At 47.5% G+C, this 16,536-nt stretch overlaps 2 protein-coding genes across 3 annotated transcripts in view; one reads left to right on the forward strand and one right to left on the reverse strand.

Moving 5' to 3' along the window:
• Positions 1–16,536, forward strand: part of TFIP11 (tuftelin interacting protein 11) — a gene marked incomplete at its 5' end in the record, with an annotated part of 601,324 nt that overhangs the window by 459,436 nt on the left and 125,352 nt on the right. The gene's annotated exons all lie outside the window — the stretch shown is intronic.
• MYO18B (myosin XVIIIB) overlaps positions 1–16,536 on the reverse strand; it is a 266,462-nt gene that overhangs the window by 164,620 nt on the left and 85,306 nt on the right. Inside the window, exons 16-21 of the mRNA XM_083589603.1 lie at positions 14,334–14,526; positions 11,286–11,366; positions 8,487–8,634; positions 7,488–7,647; positions 3,144–3,327; positions 1,006–1,210 (exon numbers count right to left, since the gene is read on the reverse strand). Coding sequence (XP_083445729.1) covers positions 1,006–1,210; positions 3,144–3,327; positions 7,488–7,647; positions 8,487–8,634; positions 11,286–11,366; positions 14,334–14,526 — 971 coding nt within the window. The remainder of the gene's footprint in view (positions 1–1,005; positions 1,211–3,143; positions 3,328–7,487; positions 7,648–8,486; positions 8,635–11,285; positions 11,367–14,333; positions 14,527–16,536) is intronic.

Genomic DNA, 16,536 nt, shown 5'->3' on the forward strand with positions numbered 1-16,536 from the left:
TTAATAAAATTTATTACAAGAAAACAAAAGAAAAGACCTCACACATCTGATGAAAACATAAAACTGAGAGCAAAGATGAACCGTCTCCTTTCCATGCTCCTTCTCTCTTCCCTGCAGTGCAGTGTGATGAAACTGGTGCAGCAAGCACCTCTTTAAAGTAGGTTGACTTCACCACCACTCAGCTGATCCTGGAACTTTGACAGGTGTCAATCACCCAGTGTCATCAGTCCCACCCACCTGCCAAGGTTGGGTCACAAGGAGATGGGGTACTTAGGAATCTAGCCCACTGGCTGGATCCAATTCTCTACTCATGCTACAGCCCTCCAACTTGCATCATTCCTGCCCACAGGCCATGCTGGTTGGGGCTGATGAGAGATGGGAGTCTAACAACATCCAGAGGGCAGCAGGTTCTCCTGCCCTGCTGCAGAGGAGCTGTAACACTCCCTGCACTGAGTCAAGCACCCTAAGAACATAAACAGAGTCTGGCTTCTAGGTCAAGCAAAAGGCAGCCCATCTAGTCCAGCATCCTGTTCTCACAGTGGCCAACCAGTGGCCTCAACGGGAAATCTGTAAGCAGGATCCATGCACAACATCCCTCTTCCCTCCTGTGGCTTCCAGAAACTGGCATTCAGAAGCATTACAACCTCCAACTGTGGAGGCAGAGCAGAGCCCTCCTGGCTAGGAGCCCTCGATAGCCCTCTCCTCCTCTATGAAATTGACTAATTCTCTTCTAAAGCCATCTGGACTGGTGGCCATCACTGCCTCCTGTGGGAGGAAGTTCCATAGTTTAACTATGTGCTGCATGAAGAAGGACTTTCTTTCATCTGTCCTGAGTCCTCCAACATTCAGCTTCTTTGGATGTCCATGTGTTCAAGTGTTATGAGAGAGTGAGAGAAAAATATTCTTCATCCACTTTTTCCATGCCATGCCTCTTTTTATAAATGTCTACCCAGTGAGTAGATGCAGGATGCCCAGCCATTCCATGCAACAGAAACCCTCTTGCACCTATCCTGCTGAGCCGCAATGCATCCAATATCTGGCCCCCGGAGAGCTGGGCTCGAAGGGCGGAGATGTCCCATCCTGCTGCTGTTCCCCCTGCCATCAGACAGGACTGCAGAACGGTGCCTCCTTCTCTGTCCATTTCTGTTCTCGCAATGAGGCAATGGACAAAGTGAATCTGGGATCTCTTCACTAGGTTGATGAGAGAATCCTACGGAAGTGGAGAAAAACACAAAGGAATTGAGTTCCTGATCTTCTGCTTGAAGATTATAGACCACATTCACACCATACAAAAGTTGTTGTTCCAGAGTTGCAATTTCCAGAGAGGGTCAACGATCAATCCCTCTTCACAGGGAACTCTGGACAGTCAACCTCTTTTTCACTTCTCTCTCTTACCCTCTCATCCACCCACCCACTTTTTGCATCTGATTGCAAAGTGCAGGTTTGAATCCCCACTCTGCCATGGAGCTCCCTGGGCCAGTCACTCACTCACAGCCTAACCCACCTCACAGGGTTTTTGTGAGGATAACATGCAGCGGGAAGAAGCAGGTATATTACATGTGCCTTGAGCTCCTTGGAAGAAGGAAGGCGGGATATAAATGCAATCAATCAATAAAATAAACAGGGACAAAAAGCATCATAGTGTAGCAAAAAAGTTTCAAATAAAAGCCAACCACACAAATAATAATAAAATCAGCCAGAGCAGCAATAAAAACCACATAGATAACATTCTTAAGACCACTGTCTGTTCACAGAAAAAGCGGCATCAAGTAAATGGAACTGCTAAGCATCTAGAAACACTCAAATAGAAAAATATTTGTTTTCTGCCTTGTCAATCAGACTCTCAAGTTGCTAATGCTGTTGTTGTTTTTTAAAAAAAAACATTGGAGAAATAATAAAAACCTAACACTCTTAGCGTTACTTGGTTTTCCCTGGTGGGGTTTCAAAAGCTGCCTCCATCCTCTCTTACAAACCATTGTGCATAATACTCTTTTAAAAAATCATAGAATGGGAAAAGCTCACTAACTGAACACCCCCTGGAAAAATACCAAGGATCACATCCAAAATACCGTATTTACTTGAGTCTACTGTGCCATCGAATCTAATGTGCACCTCAATTTTCAGAACCTTGAAACCAAAAAAAGTATTTGCTAGTGAATGTCAATGTGCCATCGAATCTAATGGCATCTTAATTTTCACAGTGTAATTTGGCCAATAAAGGTGAGCATTAGATTTGAGTAAATATGGTATGTACAACAACTTTCTGTTTCCGTGAGCTGCTCTTAGTCATGCTGGCCACATGACCCGGAAGCTGTACGCCGGCTCCCTCGGCCAATAAAGCGAGATGAGCGCCACAACCCCAGAGTCAGCCACGACTGGACCTAATGGTACCTTTACAACAACTTTCACCACGTGGTGCCCTCCAGAGGTTTGTCAGCACAGCTGTATGATGCTGAGGCTGATGGAAGTTCGAGTAAGAAAATATGGAAGGCCCCAGGTTGGGGGGAGGATAAATGTATTGGTTTGATTGCAGATCCCAAATCTGTGATCCACTGTGTGTGGGGTTAGAATCTATGAGAGGAAACCTGCTGAACCAGTCATAGTAGTTCCTCGGTTAAGGTAAAGCCCTTGGCTGGCCAGTTAAGTACTGTCATTTACTTGCCCAAAGTGATTGCTCTATTGCCATAGAGGAAAATGGGCAGGCCTTTCCCACCTCACTTGGCTGGATGCCACATCATCCTTGTGGGGAGAACAATAAGCCAAGACGTGTGGGGTGGGGGGAAGAGTTTTGGCTCATGCTGGAAATTGGAGATTCAAAGCTGTGAGTTTGGGGGTCCCCTGGAACCCTATGGGGAAACAAAATCTGTTGGGAAGTTAACACTATGAACCCATGCATAGTGTATCAGGTGTATACATGTGAAAATAAAGCCCTATAGCCTAAAGACTTTCACATTGACATGGCTGAACTTCATTCCAAGGAAACCAAACCCCGGGAAAGTGCAGGCACCCCTGGAGCCTCATGCCACTTGGGGACTGGGGGGCATACAACAGCATAATAACTGAATAACTTAAAGCAAAACTGGACTTGATGCATAAAAAAGTCCTGGGCCCCTCTGCCAGTTCTAGGCAACCCTTTCACTCACCAGCTGAAGCTTGATCTGAGCACACACAGACTTCTTCTTCACAGCTGCAAAGCTGCTAGTGAAAGTCTTCCTCACGCAGCCAACTCGCCGCAGTGCTTGCTGGGAGTTCCCCTCCAGCCCCGCAACAGACCGGCATATCAGGGGCACTTTGGACCGCAACAGAAACAGTTTCTTCAGAGGGTCTCTGTGGAGAGGGAAATGCATCACCCAACCTTAAGAGCTGCCCTTGTATGATATAAGATGGGCCTTGGTTAGTGTGTGTAAGGGAGGGAGGGAGATCCTTGTGCATCTCCAAAATAGGGCTGCAAGGTCAGAAGCATCCCAGAGCCTGAGATTTCAGGGCCCAAACCTGAGACCAAGGGGCAGCCCCTAGCAATGTCACAAGAGTGATGTCATTATACATGACCCATTAATCATTTAAGAAGACCGTCCAGGAGTTGCTGTGGGCAGCAGAGGCAGCAGGGCTCAGCTCCTGCTGCTCCTCTCCGCATGCCCCACTCACTTAGAATCATAGAATTGTAGAGTTGGAAGAGATTCCAAGGGTCATCTGGTCCAACCCCCTGAAATGCAGGAACTCAGCTAAAGCACCCCAGACACTTGGCCATCCAGCCTCTGCTTAAAAACCTCCATTGCCCATTCCACTGTCAAACAGCTCCTACCGTCAGAAGGTTTACCGTATTTTCCGCTCTATAGGACGCACCCGACCATAGGACGCACCTTGTTTTAGAGGGGGAGAACAAGAGAAAAAAAATCTCCCCCTCTCTGCCCAGCGCAGAAGGTGCCGTTCAAGGTGCCTTCAGTCGCCTTCAGGTGGCTACCTTGGAAGCCTGGAGAGCGAGAGGGGTCGGTGCACACCGACCCCTCTCGCTCTCCAGGCTTCAGTGAAGGCAACCCAAAGCCTCTGGAGCACGGCGGGAGTTCCTGCTGCGCTCTGGAGGCTTCGGGTTCCTTTCGACCTGCTCTTTGGGGCTGGTGCCCCAAAGAGCAGGTCGGGGAGCAGCGGAAAGGCACGCAGGCAGAAGAGGCTTCTGCCATAGCTGCGCGCAACCTCTCCAGCTGGGAGAGGCTGCGTGGTGCTAAAGAGGAAGCCAACCATAAATGAAATTTAACTTAAACATTAACATCCTTAGATCTTCACCTTATGGAATTAATACGTTTCCGAGCACAATTCAAAGTGCTGGTGTTGACCTTTAAACCCTAAATGGCCTTGGCCCAGTATACCTGAAGGAGCGTCTCCACCCCCATCATTCTGCCCGGATGCTGAGGTCCAGCGCCGAGGGCCTTCTGGCGGTTCCCTCATTGCGAGAAGCAAAGCTACAGGGAACCAGGCAGAGGGCCTTCTCGGTAGTGGCGCCTGCCCTGTGGAACGCCCTCCCATCAGATGTCAAAGCGATAAATAACTACCTGACATTCAGAAGACATCTTAAGGCAGCCCTGTTCAGGGAAGTTTTTAATCTGTGATATTTTAGTGTATTTTTGGTTTCTATGGAAGCCGCCCAGAGTGGCTGGGGAAACCCAGCCAGATGGGCGGGGTACAAATAATAATAATAAATTATTATTATTATTATTATTATTATTATTATTATTATTATTATTATTATATTCCTAGCTGGTTCCCAGCCAACCATAAATGTACATTTTTAAGCCTCTTCTTCCTCTTCCTCTTCCTCTTCCTCCTCCTCCTCCTCCTCCTCCTCCTCCTCCTCCTCCTCCTCCTCCTCCTCCTTTTTTGGGATTAATGGGAGGAGGACCAGGGGCCACAGGCTGCCTTCTGAAAGCAAATCACTTTCCCCTCCAATCATGGAGCTTTCAAATCCCCAGGGGATGTTCCAATTCCAATTAAAGTTCTATTGTTCATTAAGGGAAGGAAGGCAACCAGTGCAGCGAAAGGGGAGAAAGTGCTAAATGGGCAGAGATGCAGAACTAATTTTGCAGATATTAATTAAATTAAATTTTAAAATGTTCTAAGCTGTTTGGCTGAGGTGTCCTCGCCCTACCCACCACCCTCCAAAAATTAGGTGACTCTGCCTCTGCCTCAGTTTACCTTGCGAAGGTGCTTCTTCTCCCTCTGGTGCAACATCACCTCCCCCATTTTTCCTGACTGCTCCCTTAGAGATAGGATTCTCTGTGGCCTCCTGAAGAGACCTGCATTGGCTTCCAGTACATTTCCAAGCACAATTCAAAGTGTTGGTGCTGACCTTTAAAGCCCTAAACGGCCTCGACCCAGTATACCTGAAGGAGTGCCTCCACCCCCATTGTTCTATCCGGACACTGAGGTCCAGCTCCAAGGGCCTTCTGGCAGTTCCCTCGCTGCGAGAAGCGAAGTTACAGGGAACAAGGCAGAGGGCCTTCTATGTGTTCTATGTGTTCTATGCCTTCTCGGTGGTGGCGCCCGCCCTGTGGAACACCCTCCCATCAGATGTCAAGGAAATAAGCAACTATCCTACTTTTAAAAGACATCTGAAGGCAGCCCTGTTTAAGGAAGTTTTTAACATTCAATGCTGTATTGTGTTTTTAATATTCAACTGGGAGCCACCCAGAGTGGCTGGGGAAACCCAGGCAGATGGGTGGGGTATAAATAATAAATGGACCGTCTTGAGGGGCTGGGAGCTGGGGGCACTGTCATACAGTGGTTCCGCTCCTTCCTCCTGGGCCGTGTTCAGAAAGTGGTGGTGGGGGATGAGTGTTCAGACCCCTGGGCTCTCACTTGTGGGGTGCCTCAGGGTTCTGTCCTCTCCCCCATGCTTTTCAACATTTACATGCAGCCACTGGGAGAGATCATCAGGAGGTTTGGGCTGGGTGTTCATCAGTATGCAGATGATACCCAGCTCTACCTCTCTTTTAAATCAGAACCAGTGAAGGCGGTGAAGGTCCTGTGTGAGTGTCTGGAGGCAGTTGGAGGATGGATGGCGGCTAACAGATTGAGGTTGAATCCTGACAAGACAGAAGTACTGTTTTGGGGGGACAGGAGGCGGGCAGGTGTGGAGGATTCCCTGGTCCTGAATGGGGTAACTGTGCCCCTGAAGGACCAGGTGCGCAGCCTGGGACTCATTTTGGACTCACAGCTGTCCATGGAGGCACAGGTCAAATCTGTATCCAGGGCAGCTGTTTACCAGCTCCATCTGGTACGTAGGCTGAGACCCTATCTGCCTGCAGACTGTCTCGCCAGAGTGGTGCATGCTCTGGTTATCTCCCGCTTGGACTACTGCAATGCGCTCTACGTGGGGCTACCTTTGAAGGTGACCCGGAAACTACAACTAATCCAGAATGCGGCAGCTAGACTGGTGACTGGGAGCGGCCACCGAGACCACATAACACCGGTCTTGAAAGACCTACATTGGCTCCCAGTACGTTTCTGAGCACAATTCAAAGTGTTGGTGCTGACCTTTAAAGCCCTAAACGGCCTCGGTCCAGTATATCTGAAGGAGCGTCTCCTCCCCCATCGTTCTGCCCGGACACTGAGGTCCAGCTCCGAGGGCCTTCTGGCGGTTCCCTCACTGCGAGAGGCCAAGTTACAGGGAACCAGGCAGAGGGCCTTCTCGGTAGTGGCGCCCGCCCTGTGGAACGCCCTCCCATCAGATGTCAAAGTGATAAACAACTACCTGACATTCAGAAGACATCTGAAGGCAGCCCTGTTCAGGGAAGTTTTTAATATGTGACATTTTAGTGTATTTTTCATCTTTGTTGGAAGCCGCCCAGAGTGGCTGGGGAAACCCAGCCAGATTGGCGGGGTACAAATAATAAATTATTATTATTATTATTATTATTATTATTATTATTATTATTATTATTTGTAAATAAAAGACTATTTTTTCTGCTTGCTTTTACCAAGTCATTCATATAATTTAACAAAAAACTGGGGTCTTGTGGGATTGCATCTCCGAATATATTTTCCACTTGGTACTTAAATTAAATTCCAATACCTTTTTTGCTAGTTAACAACCCCACCACATGTGATAGCAATCTCCCTCTTGCTCTGGGGCATTTCCAACACATAGCTGAATAAGTTCCACTTATTTATGAATCATGGTGATGGGAGACTGCCATGTCATCATGACTTAATAGCAGTTTCCACTTGTGTTCCTGTCCTTGTGTGGGCCTTCAATTCTCCCCGATGCTGATCCCTTTTAAAACCAGCCATCAGCACACCACTGGGCATTGAATTTAATCAGTTAATTCTGAAGCACAATATGAACGACTGCATCTCCTCCCTCTTAGCTTTATTGGGTGAGGAGTTCAAATTCCAATATCAAGTGATAAATAAATTGCATGAAATAAAACTTCCCCCAGGACCTGAGTTTGGTGCTGCCTCTGGCATGGAATTCTGCATGCAGAAGAACTTACATTTTCGACTCCTGCAGGACTTGGATGGCATTCTGCACTGAGAGGTTCCACTTGGCTTTGTTCACCCAGCCAGTGGCATCATAGCGGACGGGGTCTTGGCCGAGCTGGTGGGCGATCTCGAACTGCAGGGCCTGCTCACACTTGCGCAGGGATCCCTGTCCTGCAGTGAAGAGACATCAACGAAATAGGAGAGGGTTACTTAAGTGGGAGGAAAGGGAATGAGCAAATGGCAGGTGCAGGCCAGGGGAGGGGTAAAAGGACTTTCCAAGGAATGGCAAGGGAAATCTCCAAAATGGTGTGAATGAGTGACCTGGGTGAAATCTTGCCTTGCACCACTTGGGAGCTCTCAGCAAGGGTTAGAATCCACACAGGGAGCCCCATTGTCCCTTAAAACATGAAAGGTCATTTCTGAAAAGGTCAACTAAAATGATTGAGGGGGTAGAGCAACTCCCCTATGAAGAAAGGTTGCAGTGTTCGGAACATTTTAGCTTCGAGAAAAGAGGAGTAAAAGGTAACATGATAGAAGTGCATAACATTATGCCTGGCAAGCAGAAAGTGGATACAGAAAAGCTTTCCACCCTCTCTCATAACTCTAGAAATCAAGGACATCCAACAAAGCTGAATGCTGGAAGATTCAGGACACATAAAACAGGCCTCTGGTCTCCTTGGGTGTAGCAGCAGAGGTGGTGAATGGAGGACAAAGGGCACTTCACCAAGTCCAGCTTTGAAAGGCATTGACCCCACCCTCCCATGAGTCTTGACTGACAGGCGGTTGTATCCAGCCAATCATGTGACCAGGAAGACGCCCTGATGCCAATAGGTGGGAGATGGGCAACCCAAGGGTCAATGGGCCAGAGACAGTCCCATTTGCAGACAGTGGAGCCTTGGATGGAGGCTGAGCAGTCTTAAAGAGCCAGGCTGTGGACAGACCTGTACCAACCCAGCCACATAATGTCCCCAACCCCATGTCAACAGGAGCTGAGGGCCCCTCCATTTTACCTTCATTGATCGGACCCTCCTTCACAAAGTAAGAGCACAGACGGTTGAGCGCAGTGCTGTCACTGGAGCCTTGGATCAAGGCCTCCTCATCCAGAATCCAGAACAGGCCCTTGGGGTCTTCTGCCTGGCCCCCAGGGGTGGCATGGACCTAGAGGGGCAGGAGAAACAGACCAGCTATTGTAAGTAGGGCCAGGGAATATTGCTGAGGTCACTGGACTTCCCCTGGCGCCCATGAAGCACCTGAAGCCTCCCCACCCATACTTCTTGTGAGGGGTGAGGGTGGTTGCCTTTCCCGCCTGCTTGAAAAGCCCCTAGAGGAAAAGGAAGAAGCTGGAAGTATGCTGCTCTTTCTAGCTTCTGATTTCAGTTCTATGTGCTTTTCACAGCTCAGGTGAGCATTGAAACAGATAGCAGAGCATCCATGAAGGTTGGAAGGAAAGGGATCTGGGAGAAAGAAAGTGGGGTGCTGAAGGCATGGGGGAGGGGAGCACTGCCAGAGAGAGGAAGAGAGAGAGAGAGAGAGAGAGAGAGAGAGAGCGCTTTGTGTTGTGTTGTGTTGGGCTTTGTGCCCCAACACATACAAATGAAATCCAGTAAGCCTTGCAAGTGCATAGTCTGTGTCAGGGAACTACTGCCATCAGTGCCGGAGGGAGAGAGCAAAAGTCAGAGGGATTATAGAGAGCCTCCAGGGATCGGGAGAAGCAGCTCATCTTCTGGGGAAGAGAATAAACGCAGCTCCAGTGGAGAGGGGGTGCAGGAGTCGGAAGCGGCGAGGCGGTCCCATGACTCCTTGCCTGGGACAAGCGGGGAGGGAAGGGTTCCTCCGCTGCCCACGCCCTCTCTGCACAGAAGGCTTTCACGCAGAGAGGGAAGGCGGAGACTGGGCGTGAAGGAGCTTCTTTGCTGGAGGTAGTTTAAGAAACGCCCACTCACGGATTCTGCCAGTTGAGTCAGCCACAGGTGAGTGGCTCTCCAGACAGATAAAGTTTACATTAGCAGCCAGCCAGGGAGAGATTTGCCTGCTTGCGCACGAGCAACCCCTTGGAAACCTAACAGTCTGTTTACAAATCTCTGGCACCAAACTGTCACAAAATCACAGATCACAACTGTCACTGCTGATAGAATCATAAAAATCATCCAGCCTTGCCATGGTTCAAAAACATGGATCTGAGACATGGAACCTTCTGGATCTTCATAATATTTTTTTTAAAAAAACCCAAAGGATTCCCTCCAAATCCCTACTAAATCATAGGTCACCTCTATGCAGGTCCACAGATGTGTCCTGTGATTTGTTGGAAAGCTTGCTGTGAATGTGATCCTATGTAAAAATCATGAAAATCCTCACTATTCTGCATTTCTGTGGTTTTCACTGTGCGCTTGGACCAGTGCAAGCTTTACTTTGAGGGTGTTTTGAGAGGAGCTCCATGTAAAAATCATGGAACTGCAAGAAAAATGCATTTCAGTTCTCCTGGATCAGATATTCATCCACATCCCTTGGAAAAGAAAGAAAGAAAGTCTGTGTGTGCATCCTCAGTCTCCCTCTCTCTCTCTCTATGGGTGACCCTGGTGACAGGAAAAGCACCCAAAGGTGGCGTGCACAGTGCACTCTCAACATTCCAAGGGTGCTCATGGGCTACATGGTGCCCTGGGATCTTTATGGGCAGTCTCTTAGGCTGAAAGACAGGAATGGGTCCTGTGGTCCTACAGATACTGCTGAAGTGGAATTCCTATCTTGCCTTCACCATTCTGCCTGGGGCTGATGGAAGTCCAGCAGCAACTGAAGGACATATGTCCTCCATCTTGATACATAACACAATCCATATACACTTTTCTGTTGATAGTACTCCAAGTAAAGATCATTTCCCACCCACAGGCCACCCCCAGAAACCAAACTGTAATTTTGTCACTTGGAGAGAGAGAACCAAGTGTGCCAGCCTCCAATTGGACAGTGCCCGTGACGTCAGTTGTGATGGGTCACCAGACCAATTTAATGTTAGGATTAAGGTTATGTTTTGCATTTACCACCTATGGTGTGGGGTGGTTTGCATTTCCTGCCTTTAAATATATATATATAATTTTTATTAAATTTTGTTTTACAATTTCAAATAAACATTTTACATCCTTGTTATATCAATGACTTCTCTTCTTCTCTTTCCTTGGTTCATTTCCCTTCTTCATTTCCCTTGGTTCATATCTTAAATCTCTGCATATTTTACAAAAAGTATACCAATCGGTTTTCCACTATTGCATCCATCAAAACATATTTACACTGTTGAATTTATCTTAATGCTGCCTGCATTTCCTGCCTTGGCACCATCATGGTCTTGGGCACCTCCACCCTTCATGCATAAACATGCCATTTCCATGCAAACTCAGAGGGCAGCTCCCAGCATATTCACTGTATACTTTTCAACACCTGCCAAAAATGTTATTGTTTAAACAAGCCTACGCAGATGCTAAGAAAGTTGAGGTAATTTTACTCTGTTTCAGTATTTTAATTTTGCATGTTTTAAAGTATGGTTGTGAATTTTTGCCTTTGATTTCCCAGCAATCCCTCCAGGCCTATGGTGATCATTCTGCTCTTGCCACAAGGACTTCAAAGCTCTCCATCTTCACTCTCTGCCACAGGAAAAGTCTTAATGTAGCAGCAAACACAGCCGCATCCTTCACAGAAAAACAAGATCCCTCAGCTGGGTATTCTGCATTGCACTTAAATTCCTGCCAGGCCAAGGCAGTGGCAAAATGGCAGCACTCACCTCCCTCCCCCCATTCCACACACCCCTTTCATTTCTTAATTACCTGGGATGAGTTTTGATCTGCAATGGCTACTGTGGTTGCTGGGGAGACTTCGGGGAGATCAAATGGCACCTCAATATTTTCCTAGAAGACATGAAGGACAAAGACAGAGTTTATATTTGAGTGATAGAACAAAAGAACCCATCTCACACACTTAAAAAAAATATATAGTCGTGTATTTTTACTTTTTCTCTCTGCCTTTGGTGGCATTCTGAAGCTTGCTGATCAAAGCAACCTCTTTGAAGTGCCAACTCCTCTGGAGCCAGAGTTGTCTCCCATCTTCCAAGTCATTCTTGTCGCAATGGCGGGGGTGGGGTAAATATTAAGCAGGCTTCATAAGCAATGGGTGCCCTGACAATAAGAGGATGTCGGGAGAATGCACCACACAAGACCTAGTCATTTCCTTAAAATGGGGAGCTTCCCCACGAAAATGTTGTGGATTCTACACCCCATTCATCATATATTCTTTGCAAATGCAGGTGCTGAGTAAAGATCATAGAATCATAGAACTGTAGAGTTGAAAGGGACCCTGAGGATGATCTACTCCAACCCATGCAATGCAGGAATCTCAACTAAAGCATCCATGACAGGTGGCCATACAGCTTCTACTTAAAAACCATCAAGGTCCACAACCTCCCTAGGGAGACAGTTCCTCTCTCAAACAGCTCTTACTGTCAGAAAGTTTTTCCTGATGTTTAGCTGGAATCTCCTTTCTTGAAACTTGAAGCCAGAGCAGGAGAAAACAAGCTTGTTCCCTCTTACATAGAAGAGGGACAGCCCTCTTTTCCAGGCTAAACATACCCAGCAACTGTTCCTCATAAGGCTTGCTTTCCAGATCCTTGATCATCTTGGCTGCCCACCTTTGCACACTTTTCCAGCTTGTCAATATTCTTCTCACCAAGGCAGAATAGAGTGGAACTATTACTTCCCTTGTCCTGGATACTAGACTTCTTTAGATGTAGCCTAGTATAGTATTAGGTTTTTTTGCTCCTGTATCACACTCATGTTAAGCTTGTTGTCCACCAAGACCCCTAGATCCTTTTCATATTTACTGCTAGTAAGCCAGGTGTCCCCCATCTTATATTTGTGCATCTGGTTCTTCCTGCCTAAGTGCAGAACCTTAAGTTTGTTCCTATTGAAATTCATTTTGTTAGCCTGGGCCCATTTCCCAATTCTGTTAAGCTCATTTTGAATCTCAATTCTGTCTTCTGTGACATTAGCTACCACTCCCAGTTTGGTGTCATCTGCACATTTGATAAGCACCCCCTCAATTCCTTCATTTATAAAAATGATGAACAACAATGGCCCAGGAGAGAACCCTGCGGCACACCGCTTGTCACTTTTCCCCAAAATGAAGATGGGGTTCGCCCAAGATGGGACAAAAACGGGGGCTTCAAGGGTTGCAGAAGCAGAAAAATATTTTGGGGCAAATCTTAAGGAGGGGGAAAAGCAAGCCCTGAAACAGGCCAGTGAGGATGCTCAGGGGCCAGAGAATGCTGAGTGTCTATCTGGGGAAGGGGAAGTGGGAAAAGGTGTTAATGGGATGGATGTTTTATGATGGCCTATATTTGTAATTCCTAATGAAGGTTTGACAAAGTAAAAAGTAAGTAAGTGTGAATGGAAAGAGCCTGATTGGCTGGCAGGCACAATGAATAGCAGTACTCCATACTGCAACTTTTTGTTCCATTCTCAGGGAGAGGACTCTGGGTTTTGAGCTGAACTATCAGAAGGTGCCTGGAGTGGTTTGATCCCATGCCTCACCTCCTGATCCACCCACACTCTGCTTCTACTGAGCTTGATGTTTCAAGGGCATTTTCTAGGCTGCAGAACCAGCCTGCTTAACCTCAGAGCTCACTCTTCCATTCAACCGATTCACCTCTGCTGTTAGGAGAACACTCTGATGCTCCTGCTACCTTCGTTTTATGGCTGCTTTGGATCGTAACCCCTGACTGGCTTTTCCCTCTCAGGGCATCCCAACTTATTCTCATTTGTTGGTCTAGTGATCCCCAGCTTTTCCACGTCCACCTGATCCTGACCCAAACACACACATGCAAAGAGAGAGAGAAAAGCAACTGCTTGGAGCCTGACAGGGAGCGCTGTACGAGGCATACTCATTTTTTTTGGTCAACAGCACAGTAAAAAAAGGTAAAGGACCCCTGACAGTTAAGTCCAGTCACAAATGACTCTGGAGTTGCGGCGCTCACCTCGCTTTACTGGCTGAGGGAGCCAGCGTTTGTCCGCAGACAGTTTTTCCGGGTCATGTGGCCAGCATGACTAAGCCGCTTTTGGCAAAACCAGCACACAGAAAAACCATTTATCTTCCCGCCGGAGCGGTATCTATTTATCTACTTGCACTTTGATGTACTTTTGAACTGCTAGGTTGGCAGGAGCAGGGACAGAGCAACGGGAGCTCACCCCATCGTTCAAACTGCCAACCTTCGATCAGCAAGCCATAGGCTCAGTGGTTTAGACCACAGCGCCACCTACTTACCACAACAGCACAGTTGTTTGCAATAATTAAAAGACAGCATTAAAAACAGGTTAAACAACTCACACTCATATTGATTAAGTGGGTCTTTAAAAATACGTGTCTCAACTGCCAAAGGTCAGAGCAAAGAGCTGCATCTTCAGCATTTTTCAGAAGCTGTACAATGAAGGTGCCAGGTGCCCTCTGTGGGGAGGGATTCCCACAGCTTAAGGGCTGCCACAGAGAAGGCCCTCTCCTGGGCTGCTGACCCCTGAACTTCTGAAAGTAGTGGAACAACCAAGAGGCCCCCTCTTCCAATCTCAGCACCCAATGGGGTCTGTGGGTGGTATTTTAGGTATTGTTGGCCTGAGTCATTTAAGGCTTTGAACACTGATGTGAGCACCTTAAATTGGGCCTGGAAATGAGTTGGCAGCCAATGCAGCTGTTTTATAGGCAACCCCAGCCATTAATCTAGATGCTGCATTTAGGACCAGCTGGAGTGTCCAAGTTGCCTTCAAGGGCAGCACCAAGTAGGGCACGTTGCAATAATCCAACCTGGAAGTTACCAGATTGTGGAGACTCACCTCCTGGTACCTCTCCAGTGTAGACACAAAGGTTCTCTTGTAGAAGAGGCCCTGCAGCCGCTCCTGTGTATAGTTGTGACAGAACTCCTCAAAAGTCGCTGCACGCTCTCTCTTCTGGTGCCGGGGGTTGTGGAAGCCAGGCGTGTCCACCACCATGATTGAGGCCATGGAGAGGGAACTTGAAGAGAAGGACCTAGGGAAAGGGTGGTTAGGAAAGAGTGCCTTGTTTCCATGCAAAATCCAGGTCTGGTCTTTGATGTTCATTTATTTATTTGTGTACTTCATTTATACCCCTACTTTCTTTTCTCCGAAGAGCTCAAGGTGGTATACATGGTTCTCCCCCCTCCTCCTCATTTCCTCGCCACAACAACCCTCTGAGGTAGGTTAGGCTGAAAGGCGGTGACGGGCCCAAGGTCACCCAGTGGGATTATTTGAACCCTAGTCTGCCGTATCGTAGTCCAACCCTCAAATCATAGAATCACAGAATTGTAGAATTGTAAGGGACCCCAAGGGTCCTCTAGTCCAACCCCCTGCAGTGCAGGAATATCAACTAAAGCACCCACGACAGATGGCCAACCAACCTCTGCTTAAAAACCTCCAATGAAAGAGAAACCATTCCACTGTCAAACAGCTGTTACTGTTAGAAAGTTCTTTCTGATTTTGAGTCGGAATCTCCTTTCTTCTAACCACTGTACCACATCTCTTGTTAAGACTGCCATAGACTTCTTCCTGAAATCATGGAGAGATGATGGGCTAGATGGCCCCAGGGTCTGACCTATGTCTGTAGCATTCTAGTTTAAGAAGGCGGGCAAGACATCCAAAGACTTTGTGGTCCAATATCTGCAGAGATCATCTCAAGGCCTTTGGCTGTGGATGGAACTCCAGGTAGTCTTTTCAATGTTTGGGACCCAAGGAAGGGCTTTTAAAAAGACCTTGCTTACACAAAGAGCATTCACTCCTTACAAGGTTAGCAGTAGATGTCAAAACTTGCTGACTGGTAGAAGCCAGATACATATTTCATTGGAATAGATGCCACATTTTGGTTTCAGCAGAGCAAGGTAAAAGGAGTGCTTCATCTGGTTGACCAGCTACAGCTGTTCCTGGATGGAGATAGCCCAACCACTGTAATCCATGCCTTGGCAACCTCAAGGTTGGATTACTGCAAAGTGCTCTGTGTGAGGCTGCCATTGCACCTGGTGCAGAAGCTGGTGCAGAATCCAGTGGCCAGAATGCTGAAGGGGTCAGCAACATGGAACACCATTGTTAAAATCTCTGCACAGGCTACCCATCTGCTTCCAGACCAGGCCAAAGGTTCTTGCAGGGGTAAAACTAAGGGGGTTTGCCAGGACTTTTGCTCTGGGTGAAGCCTCCAGAGGGTGCCATGGATGCTCTTAATCCGAGGACTGTCTGGGCTTCTCTCTGACCCCCTCCTCTCTTTCCCAGGCACCCTCTCATGTAAAAACCTTCCTTGCAATAATTTAAAAAGCAGAAAGCAGGATTGCAGCTCAGCAGCACCATCTACTTTCAGCTTCCCACCACCCATGAAAGAAAAGGCAGACATGAACTGGTTCAGGGGCCCAGCAGTGCCCCTCACATGTTGCCATCAGCAGGTTCCTTGTTCCCACCGGCTCCAGTCCAGCACAGCCAATAGTCAGGGTTTATGGGAGTCATAGTCTAAACATGGTGTTTATTTTATTTATTTATTTATTTATTTACGGCTATTAGCCCATAAAATATGTACAAACATAAAAACACAGGGACATAAAAACAGATATATCCGACAACAGAAGGTGAACACCACGATGCAAGGGTGGGTCATTGAGCAGAGCCAAGTGACGGCTGATGGTGTTATAGTTTTTTGGGGGGGAGACCCCCATAAACCCTATAAAATTATAAATGGTAGGATTTTGATTATTTGGGATGTGAAGGGAGAAATACAAGCCACAGAGGAACCCCTGGGCTAGCCTATGCAAAATGACCCAGTCAAGCTAGGGTCATTAAGAAATAATACAGGATCATGGAGAGCCATTGGCAATGCAAGAGAACTGTCCTTTCCCTTGCCCTGAGGGGTGAACAGAGACTGGGGGTTTGGAAGGCTGCCAGGGTAACTGGGAAAGGGAGTTTTGAGTAAGGGCTGCTGGGAAGAAGAAAGACTGGGATTCATTTTGGACAGGCTGGCTGAAGGCATGCTGTAAGAGCTGGA

Source organism: Podarcis filfolensis (assembly GCF_964270895.1).
Source record: "Podarcis filfolensis genome assembly, chromosome: 16".
NCBI classification, from domain to species: domain Eukaryota; kingdom Metazoa; phylum Chordata; class Lepidosauria; order Squamata; family Lacertidae; genus Podarcis; species Podarcis filfolensis.